The sequence below is a fragment of the Patagioenas fasciata genome, chromosome 23, assembly GCF_037038585.1.
Source record: "Patagioenas fasciata isolate bPatFas1 chromosome 23, bPatFas1.hap1, whole genome shotgun sequence".
In the NCBI taxonomy this organism is placed as follows: domain Eukaryota; kingdom Metazoa; phylum Chordata; class Aves; order Columbiformes; family Columbidae; genus Patagioenas; species Patagioenas fasciata.
Genome location: NC_092542.1, coordinates 4,216,246 through 4,231,871, shown reverse-complemented (window position 1 = coordinate 4,231,871; position 15,626 = coordinate 4,216,246). Strand labels below are relative to the sequence as shown.

Below are 15,626 nucleotides of genomic sequence, written 5' to 3'. Positions count from 1 at the left end.
ACAGGCCCAGAATTAACCCCCATCACCGCGCCCAGCAAGGAAACACACAACAAAATAAGTGAAAAAAAACCTTGCTGAATAAATACATACACATTTTTGACATGTCAACGATTGGCCTATCACAGCCTTCCATTTGGTAACAGTTCTGACCTCACTTAACAAGATTTATTATTGTTTTATTTTTCAGATTGATTGTCCCTGCCTGGATTTTTCTCCCTTGTGCACGTGTGAGTGTGTAGCCTTGAAATAGACCTAAAAAGCACATGGAAAGCAGCAGAAAAGGGTCAATGTCGCCTTCCTCTGGTCCATCAAATTGTATAAAGTTCCCTGCTGGAGTTTACAGGTCTAAAACTATTCTGCCTGCATTAATAGAACCTGTCTGAGATGAACCTGGCAATTAGACAGTAAAACTGAAAACACAGAAAACTAAGATGATTTTTTTCCTAAGGACAATCATGATATTAATTTACTGCTTGTGAAACCGATTAGTCTGAGATGCCCAGAGTGTAACACTGTCTGAGAAGCAGAGCAAATATCCCCCAGGCAACGGCAGAAAAGGTTTCCCCTCATTCCCTAACCATGGGCCTAGTCTAGACAGATTTTTATACCTACCAGCTCACCATGATCTCTCAGCACTTTCCAAACGCCCTTTTCTATGAGCCTGGACCCCACTGCAGAAGTAGGGAATTTGCCTTTTGGTTTGGAATCTCAAATAAGAAACACTGAATATAGATTTCCTCTAAGTACTAGAGAACAGCTCTCTGATGGCCTACTCAACTTGGATGCAAAGAAAATTATCAAAACTATCACTGAGAACTGGAATGAGGGCACTTGGGCCTCTGGGTTATTATCCAGACTGATCAGAGCTTTTGACACTCTGAACATGGGACAGAGCTGAGAGGACTGAGCAGTGAAGCCCTCCTGACTGATCCAGTTGTTCTCAGCCTTCCCTTTCTTAGATTTTATCTACACACACTGACATGGTCTGTGTTTGTCTGGGTATGCACACTCCTTTTAGCTACAGTAACAGGAAACAGGGAGGCTTTTATCTCTTCAGTCTAACCCCAGAGGTAAAATATCATTAGCGGACTTCCCTTTAGCTAACCAGAAGCACTTATATTGCCACTGCTGCTGTCTGACCTTTGTGATATGCTTCCAAGGACTGCACAGAGGTAAAGAATCAGATGATCTTCAGGCTCTTATTACTGAGTTTCATCTGGTATAACATTTAACTGCTATGACTCCTGGAGTCAGCTTCCCGATTGGTTTACATTTGGAATTGTATCCAGGAATTACTGTCCAGTCCCATATATATGCTGTGGATGAAAATGGGCTTTCAGCTACTTGGAGAGGGAGCTTGTGACTTGCCTCCAAAAAGCTGGATTTCCAGTCCAAGAAAGCATTTTTGTAAAGCAAATCAATCAGTGAAGGTTCAAGTAAATCGCATTTCCAAGACACAGCGGATGAGGAGCAGAATCAAAAATGAAGGCACAGAATCTCCTTCCAAATTCTACAGCAATATTCCTAGATATTACCTGCAGTATCAGAGAGGGAGATCTTCCAGTAGTGGAGTCTTAAAATATTGTTAAAAATCAATACCCAAATAGCTTTGATCAATGCCTTAGAAACTCTCAGTAGCATTCCCTGTTTCCACTCAAAGTCAGCAGTGAGCAGGGCCAGGGAAAGGTCCTTCCTGTGAAACACGGCTCTAGGGGTCGAGGAAAGACACTGCGATATAGCGGGTTCCTTTGGTGGTTGGAAGACCTTCGTGATAGTGGGTCAGGCGTCCTGGATGCATAAGGGTCCACCCTTTCCGTGGAGCTCGAATGGAGCAATTGTAGCGCAGGAACCGGCAGCCTCCTCCCTGGTGGAAATAAAACAAGACACACCAGCTTGGTAAAAGTGCTTTAGGGAGAGAGGCTCTGCTTTCTCCTGGCAGCCCCTCAGGAAGTGTGAGAAGGTGCCTGGGCAATATCCCATGTTCTGATGCATTCAAAAATGTTTCTACCCTACCCCAGTCTTTATTTGCAACCCACGGTGTGAAGAAGCCAGATATGGATTAGGAAAGGGTTTTCAGCTGCCTGGGCTGCTCAAGGGGCTGTACTGCACTCTTAACACACTGGCACACACTTACCTCATAGTCTATTCCAACTCGGTTCAAAGCAATGTTAATGGTAAAGGTGGAAGCGTCGTGATGGGGCATTAAAGACGGCTGCTCGTCAGGTTTGTAGCGAACTACGAAGGCCAGCTCAAACTGAGCCTGCAGGAGAGAAGAGCAAAGTGCACTTCTGTTACAGGGCTATACCAGTCCATGGCTACTGAGCTGCAGAGCCCAGTGTAATATTTAAAGTGCATCTCACTGCTAAGAAAGAAAGGCAACAATAAGGCAGGAAAATGTCATTGTGAAATTGCGTATTTCCTGCTGCATATACTTATGTCATACTCCAGGATCAGTGCCTCCATACTGGGAAATACTGTGCATATTGCTAGAGGAGTCCAACAGACTTTTCACAAATTTGGAACTGGAGGAGATGCTGAGCTGATCACAAGTTTGCTAAACTATACATACCTTGGTATAGTATCCTGGGTACAGCTTCTCAGTGATGGGTGCAATATAGTCCAGGAGAAACTTATACCATTCTCTTTCAAAACCAATTTGGTTCATGTGTATGTCAATAGTTGGGACGTTCTCATATCCTCCCTGTATTCTGCTGTCCTGAAACAGAACCATGAAAACACCCATGAGGATGGATTTCAGGACTGAAAAGCACGTGCTTCCGGTATTTATTTATCAGAATTTCCAGGATGGAAAACTCATTTCAAACAATAATTAAACCATAAGGTAAACAATATCACCATCAGAAGGACTGAACACTGTAGCTTCAGAGGACACTAAAGAGAACTCAGAATGACTAATTCACTTTTAAGAACACAGGCAAAAATCACAGAGTTTATCAGGAACAAAATCAGAGTATTTCCTCTGGTTTCCTGGTTTAACTGTGAGGCTTAATGCCTTCTTACAGGAGTCATTTCTACTACCAAATATGCAGAGATAATGATGTGACCCAGAAATCAAAAAGCTCCTGCTTTTTCTTACCGTGTTGTCACCTGTGGACCACTGGCCATAATGTTCCATTTCTTCTACCAGCTCATCACAGGCAGTGTCAGTGAATATGGGGAACCAGTAAACGTCTGGGCAGGGCTGCAGAAAGTAGATGGGTGAGAATAGCAGAAACAAGGGCAGGTGCTTAAGGCAAAAGGAACAAGACTAAACTGACTGTAGATTGAGTCAAAGTGGAAAGTAACTGAAACATTGAGGATACAAATTTGTCTTCTGGTTACACGTCCCACTTCCACTTAAGAGAACTGGAGATACACTTCTACAAAAATTATTTAGCTCTAGATATACTTTCAAGGTCACATTTCCCCTGGATTTGAAAGACTAAGAGGTCATGCTGAACTGCTTATTCCCAAGAATGCATATAGTGATGATATCAGCATTGTCCTGACGCCAATCTCCCATTCTGATGGATAAGAGCAATGTTTTCTTACCACTTCTACCAATTTCCCTTTCAGAGCTGCTGTGTAGTTTTCATGGATGTACTTTTCTCTCCAGTCCTGCAGTTAAAGGATAAGAAAACAAATTATTTCTGTGAGGCCTGCTAAAAGAGGGAATGAAAGGCCAGGCGCTTGTGCAGGAGTATTTCACAGGCTTTGAAGATCCAGATATTATAAATCGCATAAACACCTTCTCTTTAAATTCTGTGACTATGCTACTCATCCCACCTGAGAGACATCGTTATTACAAAGCCTGGACCCTCCTTACTGGTGAAGCTACTCATCGAATCTCCACACGCCACATTGTTAAGACTGCAGGTTCTCTCACCTCAGGATTGCTGAATATCTGCCAGAGGTCATTGTGGAGGTGAGTTGTCTGATAATTCTCCAGGGACAGTATGTGTCCAAACTGATGCCGATTTGTCAGGTACATAAAGACTCCCTGCAGAACAGAGGGAAACAATCAAGCTTTGTTTCCAGGCCCCACATTTCTGTAAGCCACTGAGATTAGGTTTTTCCTTCTTACCCTGTCAATCCCATTTAGAACAGCCATGAATTGGCCCAAGAACAAAAATGTTATCTGCATTTAGCGGTCCCTGGTTCTGTGTGGTTTCACAGCAAGATAGAAATCCCGCACTGTTCCAAGCCTGCACAGCACTGAGCAATGCCAGCTCATCCTTTCCCATGCCCCAGCAGAGCTGAATGCCTTGAAAATACTTGATCTTGCCACCTCCACCCTGGCACGCAGCTCTCCCCTGACAGCCTCTCCTCGACTGACCTGATTCCGAACGTTGTGGCAGAAAGCCATGTCAGCATCCAGCTTGCCACTGTGGAACAGATCTGTCTGGTCAAGCTCCGATCGCAGAGCCTTGGCTTTAATCATGTAAACGCTGCTGATGTAGGGAACATTCCAAAGCCCACTGAAACACAAGGGTACCAGAGTAAGATTTGAAATACCACTAAGAAAGGAACTGCTGGAGTTGATGGGATGGCAGGCAGCACTGCAATAGCAGCCAGGCTTGCCTAAATGAGCCAGCTCAGAACAGTAAGGAGAAATCATACCAATAGGAATTGTCATTTCTATTTTCCAGGAAAAATCACTTATATTGCCCAGAGCTTTTAAACTGCTCAAATACTAGTATGCTGTGAAAACAATCAATTGCTACTGTGGGGTTTGTTTCGCTAGAGGTATAATTAATGGTTTGAATCTCTTCCCAGAGAGATCAACATATTTTTTTCCAGTGATTTAAGAAAACAGAATAAGCCAAAAGTGTATAAGCTGATTTCCAGTGTTTATCACATATGTAATGGCCTAACAAAAAAGGCGGCCCCTCAAGAATACAAATGAACCAACAATTACATTTTTTGAATTTTCCATTCAAGGATCACCTGGTATTTTATGAGGACTATCTGATAAAGATTAAACAGCACTTCACAGGATTTTCAGGATGACACTAACTACAACCCACAAGTGGGAAAACATGACATTAGTAAAATTATTTCAGCAGAGTCAGGACTCCTAAACCCTTACTCTGATCATAAGATAATCTGCCCAAAGTAGGTTATGGTCTCTGCTGAGGGGAGAACATAAAGCTGCTTCCAAATGGGAGTACAGACTTATTTTCCTTTTCTATACACAAACAATGTGGTTCTTTGACATTAGCTGGTTTGATGATAATGTGCTGCAGCACGCTTTATATTTGAGGGATTATATCAGCAAGAAACATTTTTGCAAACTCACACCCTCCGCCTTTGAACAATATCCACATAATCTTCTGAACGGGCGTAGTATCCATCAGGGCTCAGTGCTCCCCAGAAATTTGACCACAGCTTCTCATGACGGCTCACCAGTGGGGCAATCACCATCCTGTGAGCACAAACAAAAAGGAATCGCAGGACAGGATGTTACTACAGGAAGAAAAGGAAAATATTTACAAACCACAGAACTGTAAGAGTTGGATTCTCCCTCACAGAGCTGCTGCTTCTGTCAAGTCTGTTGGAATAAAATTCCACATAAGAAAGAGCAAGTATAGTCACAATCTCCTATCTAACTGCACCCTGCAACAGGTCTCTTAGAATCTGATTTGTTCTAGTGACTATACAAAGACAGAACTAGGGATGATTTACATCTGCTGTCTAAAACCCAGGGATTACAACTACAGTAAGAAAATACCAAAGAAGAGGGGTCTCTCTAACATTCCATCTCTGACACATTTCTCCTACTGCCTTACACATCTCAGTGGTTAAAGAACTCATTGTATACCTTCTGTGAAAGGTGACCAGTAAGGATTGCTCAGAGCAAAGAACTCACTTGTTCTGTTCGATCAGGATCCTTAGAGTCTCTGTGTTCTTCAGAACTATCTCAGCATCCAGGCTAAAGTAATAGTCACAGTCAGGATCCTTTCTGCACAAATCCCTATAGCCAGAGAAAAAGAAGTGTCACATCAAAATTCTCTTAGAACACAGCAAGACATGGGACAGCAAACCTTGTAGACTAAAGGTCTTCTGGGTGCTCAGAGAAGTTCACTTTAACCTAACAACTCAGAAGGCTAGCATAGGACAAGCACATCAGAGTTAGGATCCAATAGCACACACTGAGACACAGCCAAAAATCAATATTTAGCAAACTGTTTCCCCAGCACAAACTGAAGAGTGTTCTCATTTACTGTCAGCCCAAATCCAGACCTGAGCTCAAACTCACACCTCCCAGTCACAGACAGGAAGATACTCTGCCACTAGCTCTTAGTTTTACTACTACACTTCTCTTCAGGGATACAGGGGCATATTCTTTGTGATATGTGACTGGGCACATAGACTGCTTGATGAGGGTGGGAGGTACAGAGTTATTGTCTAACAGAGCAAAGGACCAGGGAGAACTTTGGTTTCTGAAATTGGAGAAAGGGAGCTGGCATTTGGCCTGATTTTTTCCCCAACACATAATGGGCAGGGGGAGTTAAAGCTATGAAAGTTGAAAGAAAAGAGTGACTGAAAGAAGAGAAGCATCCACTTGACAGTGACGATACTCAGAAAAACTGGACTGCCTTAGTCTGGACAGACGCTGACTCCACTAGCCATCAAGTATGGCCTCTTCACTTACATGCCCAAGTTACGTGCCACAGCATTCTCCACCTCATCATCTGGTCCAATCACTTTGACGGCTAGATATTCTTTGCCATGCTCTTCAACAAAAGAGTCCACCTGCATCGAGTGATGTTCCTCCTATGCCAAAGGAAAAATAAGGAAAAATAGATGAGATGGGTTCACCCCAGGCTGCTCAGCCTCCTGTTCTTGAAAATGCCAAACCAGATGAGCAACCACTCTTCCAGTTTCCACATCTTTACATCTGGACAGAGCTATTTTATAGGTGCCAATGCAGATGAGACCTGCGATTACAGAGCCTGGAAGCCTAGTTAAAGGCTGAAAAGGTGCCCACAGGACAGGAGGACATACACATTTTCCCCACACTTGCTAAGACCTTCACAGACCAACATTACTTACGTGGTTGTGAATGAAGAGCTGGATTCGTTGCTTTGGGTAATGAAGGTTACGAAGCCGTAAGAAAAACTGGGAGAGGAACGGAGTGGGCTGCTCAATGAAAATGCCAATCAGAATAATTGGCAACGCTTCATCCTACATTCAGTGAGAGAAGTGATGGTTCAGGTAACATATCAGACACGTAAGATCCCATTGTAAGACCCATCTTGAGAGCTTTGAATAAACATCAGCCTTACCTTAAAGCCTGTGAGGCTGCGCAGACCGTCATCACACACAGTGCAGCCCGTCTCAAATGTCCATATTTGAGGAATGTAGTTCCCCAGGTAGTTCAGCTGCAGCTGCATAAGTGAATTTGCCATGTTATGCATTACAGAGCAGGGGAGTTTCTCTGTATCCACCCCCAGTGTAAGATCACATTTCATCAGAACTTCATTTAATTTCTTCTTGGACTAAAGAATCTCAAAAGCATGACAGCCTGAGGGTATAATTACATGCTGATCTTTGAATCAGGCCCATCTTGCAGCTATAGACCTGGGCCACTTATTGTTTCTCAGATGTAGATGTAGACAGGGAAAGTCAGTATATGGGAACACAGTAAACTGATACGCCCAAGCCTAAAGTATCACTGCAACAAATACATACCAAATCTTTCCCGCAGGACACCCACTTACCTTGGTGGGTCCATTTCCATGAATCACCACGGGCAGAGTGTCATATAACAAATTTCTTGCTCTCACTCGTGAGTTTTCAAACTTCATAACTACCTCATCTGCAAATGACATTGCCATCATGTTATCAGAGGAAGGCTTTTATTGATAATCCAAGCTCCATTGTCATAATGAGCACAAGAGCCAAAAACTACACTTTCATAATAATTTTTTACCTGACTGGAATAACAATGGAATAGTGCAAGACTCTAAAGTGAAAACATTAGGCAGTAGTGTCAGGAGAGCAAAAGGAAACACTTTTGCCAGGACTAGCAAAACCAATCAGCAGGTGGTAGGGTCAGTGAGCGGCACAGATAGTGTGTGGGTGCATCTCGCATCCTGTGCATTCCACACACAGCTATGGAGCGGACAGACAGGAGAGCCCCAGGCAGGGCTGTGTGTTATTACTTGCACTGAAGTCCCTCCCAGCCTCAATCCCCAAGGCTAATGCAATCTGACATGCTTGGAGATCAAAGGGGCAAGGAGCTGTAAGATGGAAAACCTGACCTGCACTTCCCCAAGTGAATAGGGAATTACAATGAGAACCTAATTTGTTGCAGTGGAATTGCAAATAAATCCAGAACTCTGGCAGAGGCTTTTTACTGAGGCTTATTCTGCAGGGACAGGAATTTCCGAAATTTAATCCCTTCAGCCACAACGCAACTTTATTTCTGGTGTCGGCATGCAGTTGTATTCCAAGGAGAAATGAGCTTCCTTCTTCTATCTCACCTAATGCTCCATTTAGGTTCTGGAAGATCCGGCTTCTCTGGTCTAGACTGATGTTGATACTTTCCTTTAAAAGAATTAAACATAATTAATTAAAACATAAGTGGGCATCCTTTCTTTACATGTGAGAGACTCGACGTTGAGTGAAGATATATGACGTTCCTGTACTCATTTCCATACTCTCCAGGCTCTGAAGCCTGTAATACTCCCAGCTAATCCTCATTTTCACTTGAATCTGGGACAATTCACCATTTTCTAAAACAATTTAAGCATATTATACTATGCAAAACCATGCAAATAAACAGTTTAAAGCTCTCGGGGGTCCGTCAATAATAATATGCATCGTATTAATGAAGTACACTTGCAGCACAGTCATATAAAACCCACATATAATATGCAGGAACGCCAAGATAGCAAAAACACCTGCTGTGAAGACAGCTTCTTGCCATCTATCCACAGGGCAAGCGTTACCCCAAATGTTGCCCCAGGTATCGGTGTCAAACCAGAACACAGTCAGGGTACAAGGCCAGCTTGTACAATCTTTGCTTTTATTCCTTGCTGCAAGTCACATTCTGACTAGATTTTTGTCAGATTAAAATCCAGCTGACTTAACAGAGTCAGTGTCCCCCCAGGCACCTATTGAGACGGATTACTGGAAAGGACAGCAGGGCACTAACATCCGCTCTCTGAATGCCAAGTCAGTGGAATTACTCAGCCTTTGTGTGGCACAGGGCCAGAACTGCAGAGGAGAACATTAAAGGAACTGGTCATATTAAAATATCACAGGCCACATTCATATTTGGGGAAGTAAAAAAGTGCAGCTGTTCTGAATTTTTTGCCAGCCCTGCTGGTAAAAAAGTGCAACTCCTTCTCTAATTAGTCTGAAAGCAGTTTCGTATTTCTAATGCTCCCTCTTGACGTTGCTGTCACAGTTTGCCTTCTTCGTTCCCATGCATTGTGCTGTCCCTCAGGGACAGGTTGCACCATGTAATGCAGAACTGGGCAGGGACAACAGAAGCAGAATCAGTCACACTTCAAGTTTGGGTTTCACATCCCCTGGGTTGAGGCTGGTGAGTTCTGCCACACTCAATAGCTTTAAACATCAGCACACACAGATACGGGCATGAGTTTCCAGTAAGACTTGTTTTAAGATACCTTGACTTTAAAGATAAAAACTGCTAATAATAGAACCAAGGTGTAGCAGCTAGAATGCAAATTTTCAGAAGGGAAATGGGTAACTAGACATACTACTGGTCTTTTCCATGTAAGGATGCCAGAGCAATAATTAAGGGGCAATATGTACACAATAAATTTGTTTTACTGTCAGTAGGGACACTACACAGAGCATTAACAGCAATGCTTCTCAGACAACTCCTAATCTCAAAATCCAGCTACACCTACCCTTTTTTCTGGATCCAAGAAGACATTCGTATAGAAGAGCTGGTCACTGTCATCGTCCTTCCCTTTCCACTCCTCCACAAGTTTCTTCAGGTTTGGAGCATAACCTATGAAGCCTGTGGGAATAAGTATGACGATGTGTTGCAACCCAGATAACTAAAAAAGGAATGTTCTCCTCTAGACACATACTCTCACTTCTTTCACACAAAGTCTTGCTCCACTCTGCAGCGCTGCAGGGTTACACCAGCTTTCAGCAAAAACATGTATAGACCACACTTCCCGACACGGAATGACACCAGGATCAAATATGTAACCTTTAGCATCAGAAAAGCTCCATCTACAGAGATGTTTTTTCCACAGCTAGTCACTTGCTACTTCTCCCAAAGGCCCTCTAATAGAAGGAAAAAGCTGAGAGAGGTTCTCAGCTAAAAGAAGATTCTGCATCTTACCTCCAGAACCCAGGAAGCGCTTTCCATCTCGCACCTGAGGGTACTTGGCTTCCAACTTTCTGTCAGGATAGATGTAGTTCTCTGCTGAGAAGACCACCTTGCTCTTGGCTTGTTTGAACTTCTTCAGCAATTCTGTGGGGCCCGATGCAAAGAGTACATCATAGCTAGAGCAAAAGACAGAGAGAAAGGGACAGAAAAGTATGGAGTCACAAAACCAGATCAGCACAAAAAGTTTCTAGGAACAGCTACTTCTTTAGGAATCTCTTTCTTTCAGTTCTGCTTCACAGTATTACTGTCCATTTCTCTTTCCACTTTTCTCCAGCAGACTAAGTCTTGCTCTCAGGATTGTGTTGCAGCCTGCCTCACCTTATAAAACAAATAATTCTGGTAAGAAAGGCCTGCGTAGATCCATTTAAATTGTCTGCTCATTCTCTGCAGATAGAGGCAGCCAAATTCCACCCTGGCAGGAGCAGGTATAACACTATCAACTTCATGCAAGAGCTGGAATCAGCCTGTTCTGGTCAGACCTTCCCAGCTGCCACGGATGCAGCTCTGAGCCACTCTCTGGCAACTGCAGAGAATTCACAGGGAAAAAATGGAGGAGGTCTGGACACACCTTCCAAAAGCAATCTACTTCACAGTTCATTTCTTCTTAGCAAGAACCCATCCAAACAGCATTATGATTCAGTTCATGGCAAATACTTTCCAACCCATTACCTGTCTATGAAAAGGATGATCAAGTCTTCCTTATCTGCATACTGCTTCAAAGCTGATTTCAAGAGACGGATCTTCTGTCCACCTCCTGCTGGCTTCTTGTCATCTCCACCCTGCCATTCCTCATCCAGCCCCAGCACCTAAAGAATGACAGGCGCAGGGTCTATTGAACAGGTTACCTTCCCAGCAAGACTCACAGGAAAGGACCACAACCCACAACCTTACTGGTCTTGATAACTCCCAGTACAAATCCCTTTGACCAACCACCACTGAGCCATCACCTGGATTTTGTAGTTGAAGAATTGGGCTGATCTTCTAAAGCGCTGGAATCCCTCAGTCTGCTTGGTGGCAACAGTAAGAACGAGCAGGTTTTCTGCACACAGGAGAAAGCACAAGAGACACATTCAACTTACACAGTGTCCATTACCAGGTGTTCCATACTTTACTGAGAAGCTTTACTACCAGATACGGAGCCAAGGTAGGGAACAACGGCCCTAAAAGTACTTGACAGATTTGACAAAGAGAAGTCAAAAATCTAACCAACAAGAAGCAAAGTGACTTTCCCACTACATTCTTACAATCGATCATGAATCCAGCAACAGAACCAAGGAGTCCTGACTTTTGCAGTCTCTGCTGTTCACAGGCACAGGTTACATCCATTCTATAGAACATCAGACAAAATAATGCGTGGACATAGCTGGTGTTTTACTGGAGGAACTATCACAGGGGACAGAACAGGGCAAAGGCGCCCTCAAATTTCAGTGTCTGATTGAAGAACTCAACACTAATTGCAGCACAAGCAAGACTGTTCCTTTGCAGTGGAGATTAGAACTTGGTCCAGGGTATAAAATGGGAGACTCTAAGAAGACACAATTTCATTGCCTGAGTTATGAGCTAGAAGAAGAAAATATAATGTATTGAGTGATTTTTTGCTCTGCTATTGAAAGCTACAATTCTCTTCTCTCACATAGGGTATGGAGAAAATTAAACTTGAGATAAATAATTGAACTACTACAAAAACGCCCATTTGGAATTCATCTATTTAGTGCAATTGGCTTCCCGTCCCCCATAGAGCTGCTTTTTTGTCACTCAGCATTGACTGGGTGCAGGGAACACCAAAGTCAGGCTGAATGTTATTATTCCCTCCCCATGGCTGCTCCAATTTTCTTCTGCATTCCTGAGGTGTTTTTCAGATTTTTTCATACATATACAATATGAATTTAATTCTGCCGTAACTTTCATTGACATTTTCCTCCTAAACTTGCTTTTCATTTCCAGTCCCTTAAAAATGACAAAGCTAAATTCAGAAGTTCCCTTTCAGAACTTTCTCTATAGTCCCACTGGACTATGATTTTTATGTGGAAGCTCTGGTTTCTTCATTGTGATGATTAAATGCTCCACTTCATCTTAACACTCCTGTTTAAGTAGGAATTCGTATAGGCTTTGGCAGTAGTGCTTAGATGTGAATCCTGGCCATTCGATTTTAACATCAGAAAATACCAGGAAAAACTGAAAGCACATTTTCTTGGCTTGAGCAGGCTTCTTTTGGAATAATGATTTTTTTCAATGGATGTACCAGATGCATCTTCCTAGTGTAACAAAACTGATATTGTTTGATCTTAGGGAGGAAGGATCTAAGAGCTTGAGTCCTAGATAGACCTGACAAAGGCAGGGGGTCAGCTCTAATTGTATTTTCTTAGATATTCACACAATGGGAGTAACAATAAAAGAATACTAATCCTGCATTTGTGTGGTTTTTAAAAGCAGATTTTTAGATGTATGAATTGCATTCCTAATCCAGCTCCTACAGTACATTCCAGTTCCTTGTGTCCTGTCCAGTCAGAGGGTGCAAACAAATGAGTAAAATATCCATCTCCCCAGGGAACACGTTAAAGCCATTATAGTTTCTCGCCACAAACCATGGCAGCTTTGTTAAAGGGCTCGGAGCTCGTGGTTTCTGAGAATGCGAAGATCATGCTGCCAATGCAGAGTGGGGCAAATGTGGGCCTGCCAGAGAGGAATGTGAAGACAAACATCAAATTCTAGTACCTGAAAGGAGAGGAGAAAGCATATGATAACGATAAAAGAAGAAAGAAAAGAGCCTGACCACTATGTAATTATTTCAGCCTGAATTCTCAGACATCTCATGTTAAATGAATCGCTAATTCATTTTCATGTCGCCACCCAAAGAAAGCAACCAGCTGTTTATGATCTGACTGTCAGAAGTTTGCTGGACCAGATGCGAGAGCTAAAGGCTCACACGGATGAACGGGAAGCGGTGTCCCATTTCTAAGACGGAAAAGGTTTCACCGTGCAGCTTGTGAACTCACTGATGCACGGAAAAGCTGGAGATACTGTCCTCCCCAGAAGAATTCCACATTACAGATTCCCTTCTTATTATTCATCTGGTGGGGTAGGACTCTGAAAGACATTAAGTTCAGTTTCTGTTCTGAAAAATCTCTGCAGTAGCGAGAGCTTTCTATCCCAAGAGACATTCTTTCTGTCCAGTACTACGAGTGTGTGCTGAGCTATGCTGCCCCGCTCCTTCTCCTTTAACTCTTTTTGCTCTTTCTCAAAGATTTTGCTGAACACTGGTGCAGCTGATTGGTATTTTGGGAGACAGAGCAGTAACTCTTTTAATCTCAGTCCCACACACAGGTATTTTAAAACCTCCAAAAGCAGATTTATGCTTCCCTATTTACTGTGTCACAGTTACTTTTCACATGTAGAAACAGCAGCCTGTTTTGTCAGGCTGGGCCTCCTGGGCCCAGGGACTCCTTGGGCCATGCTGACAATTAGAAATAGTACAAATACAGCTGCATTTCAGGACAAGGAATGAATTTATCCCCAGGCTGTGCTTTGGGCAATCTTACTGTGCCCCTTCCTGCTAAGATAGTGTCCAAGAAAATACCATTAATACAGAGATCAAATAGAAAAAAAATCTGTGCACAATTTAATCGTGGATATAATCTTTATTAAATTTACATTTATTAAAGATTTTTTAAAGATTCTATCAACTACAAATAACTATGCTTAGAACTTTTGCAGAGATCTAAAAGAATGTACAAGAGAGAAGACAGGTATCATTAGTCTCATATTACTCTGAGGAAGCTGAGGCACAGAAAAGGTAAGGCATTTTTTCTTTGAGCCATGCCAGAAGCAATGGGTTCAAGAAGCAGTTAATTCCAAATCTCTCTTCCCAATCAACATACTTAATTGTCTTTTCCCACCACCCCATTTTATATCTCTAGTGCACTCTAAAACCTTACTAAAAACCTGGAAGATTTGGGGTGTGTAAGGAAAACAGGATAGCACAGAGAGATTAACTTCTTCTATTTGTCTACTAGTTATCCTAAATACCGAATTGTTTTGTTTTATTTATGCCATTGTAGTTAAAGAACTCCCAGTGCTCCCATGGATACACATTAACTGCATTATTAAGTAATACATAGTAAAGGAAATTTTACCAGAATCACACATTGTGAAGGGAAATATTGTAGGTAACAAGATGAAATCTCCACTTAATTGCCATTCCTCTAATGAAGACAGAGATAATTATCCAAACTTCTTGGCAGAGTGACAGTGTGTGAACCTCTTTGTCGGCCTGGCTGACATTCTGTAGCTGCCCTGATCCTCTACTGTTTACCAATTACTCTTCACAGCATCTACCAACTGTTTATGTTTGGGATAGATTTACGTTATTTTCGGAGCATCCCGGATCTCAGGGCACATTGTGGCCAGTCTGGGACCAAACGCTTTTCGTTACCAAACTCTTGAATTGAGCAAGTTAAAAAGCAGGAAGGGCTGACCTGGATGGGACGCTGCCCAAGGAGCTGGGAGAACTTTAGTGGGATGAAAGGGGTGTCCAAGGCTCACCTCACACTCAGAGCTGTGAGCGCCAGTCTGATAGCTGAGGGACTCGAGAAGTATGTGCAGACACCCCCGCCAGCTTCGCGCCCCTGAGAACTCAGCTCAGGCTCAGCCCAAGGGCTCAGACTCCGCAGTCTCGCTCGGGCCATGCCGAGGACAGCAGTGGCACCTTCAGCCCGGCCACCACTTCCCCCCCAGGTCCCCCCTTACCTTCCTGCGCGGAGGCTCCACCGCCCCCCGGCCCGAGCAGCGCCAGCACCGCCCAGGGCAGCAGCACCGCCAGAGGCACCATGGAGGCGGCCCGGGAGCCGACAGCGACCGCCGGCTCTAGAAAGCTCCGGAGCTGCCGGAGCCTGTGCCACGCACCAGACCCGCCCGGCGGCGACGGGCGGAGGAAGCGGGAGGCGGCGGCTCCTCCTCCCGGGCCGCCCCGGCCCCCGCAGGAGGCGGAGAAGCAGCTGGGGCCGCTCGGGGAGGGGGAGCAGGAACCGCTGGGGCCGAGGCTGGAGCGGAGCGGGGGAACATCTGCGCTTTGCAGGGGGAGGAAACCTGTATTGAGCAAACATGAGGCTGTGCGGGAGCAGGGGGCTCGCTCTCTGCCCCCCACTGTAGCTAGTATACTCCATGCTTTACCATAGCATCCTCGTACAGCACTACTGTCACTATTCACTGGGAATATTCTTGAGGGTGTTCAAAGCACTTTTTGTTT

At 43.8% G+C, this 15,626-nt stretch overlaps 1 protein-coding gene across 1 annotated transcript; it reads right to left on the bottom strand.

The window, feature by feature from the left end:
* Positions 1–55: 55 nt before the first annotated feature.
* On the bottom strand, positions 56–15,314 carry PLOD1 (procollagen-lysine,2-oxoglutarate 5-dioxygenase 1). Its single transcript, XM_065855048.2, has 19 exons — positions 15,128–15,314; positions 11,329–11,420; positions 11,051–11,187; positions 10,334–10,497; positions 9,888–10,000; positions 8,490–8,553; positions 7,725–7,822; positions 7,290–7,391; positions 7,057–7,188; positions 6,656–6,777; positions 5,870–5,974; positions 5,300–5,425; positions 4,337–4,478; positions 3,887–4,000; positions 3,553–3,618; positions 3,098–3,202; positions 2,570–2,716; positions 2,135–2,260; positions 56–1,864 (listed from the first exon to the last, which is right to left on the bottom strand). Exons 1-19 carry the CDS (start codon positions 15,207–15,209, stop codon positions 1,709–1,711), a joined length of 2,193 nt encoding a protein of 730 aa, XP_065711120.1. The 5' UTR covers positions 15,210–15,314; the 3' UTR covers positions 56–1,708.
* Positions 15,315–15,626: the final 312 nt, after the last annotated feature.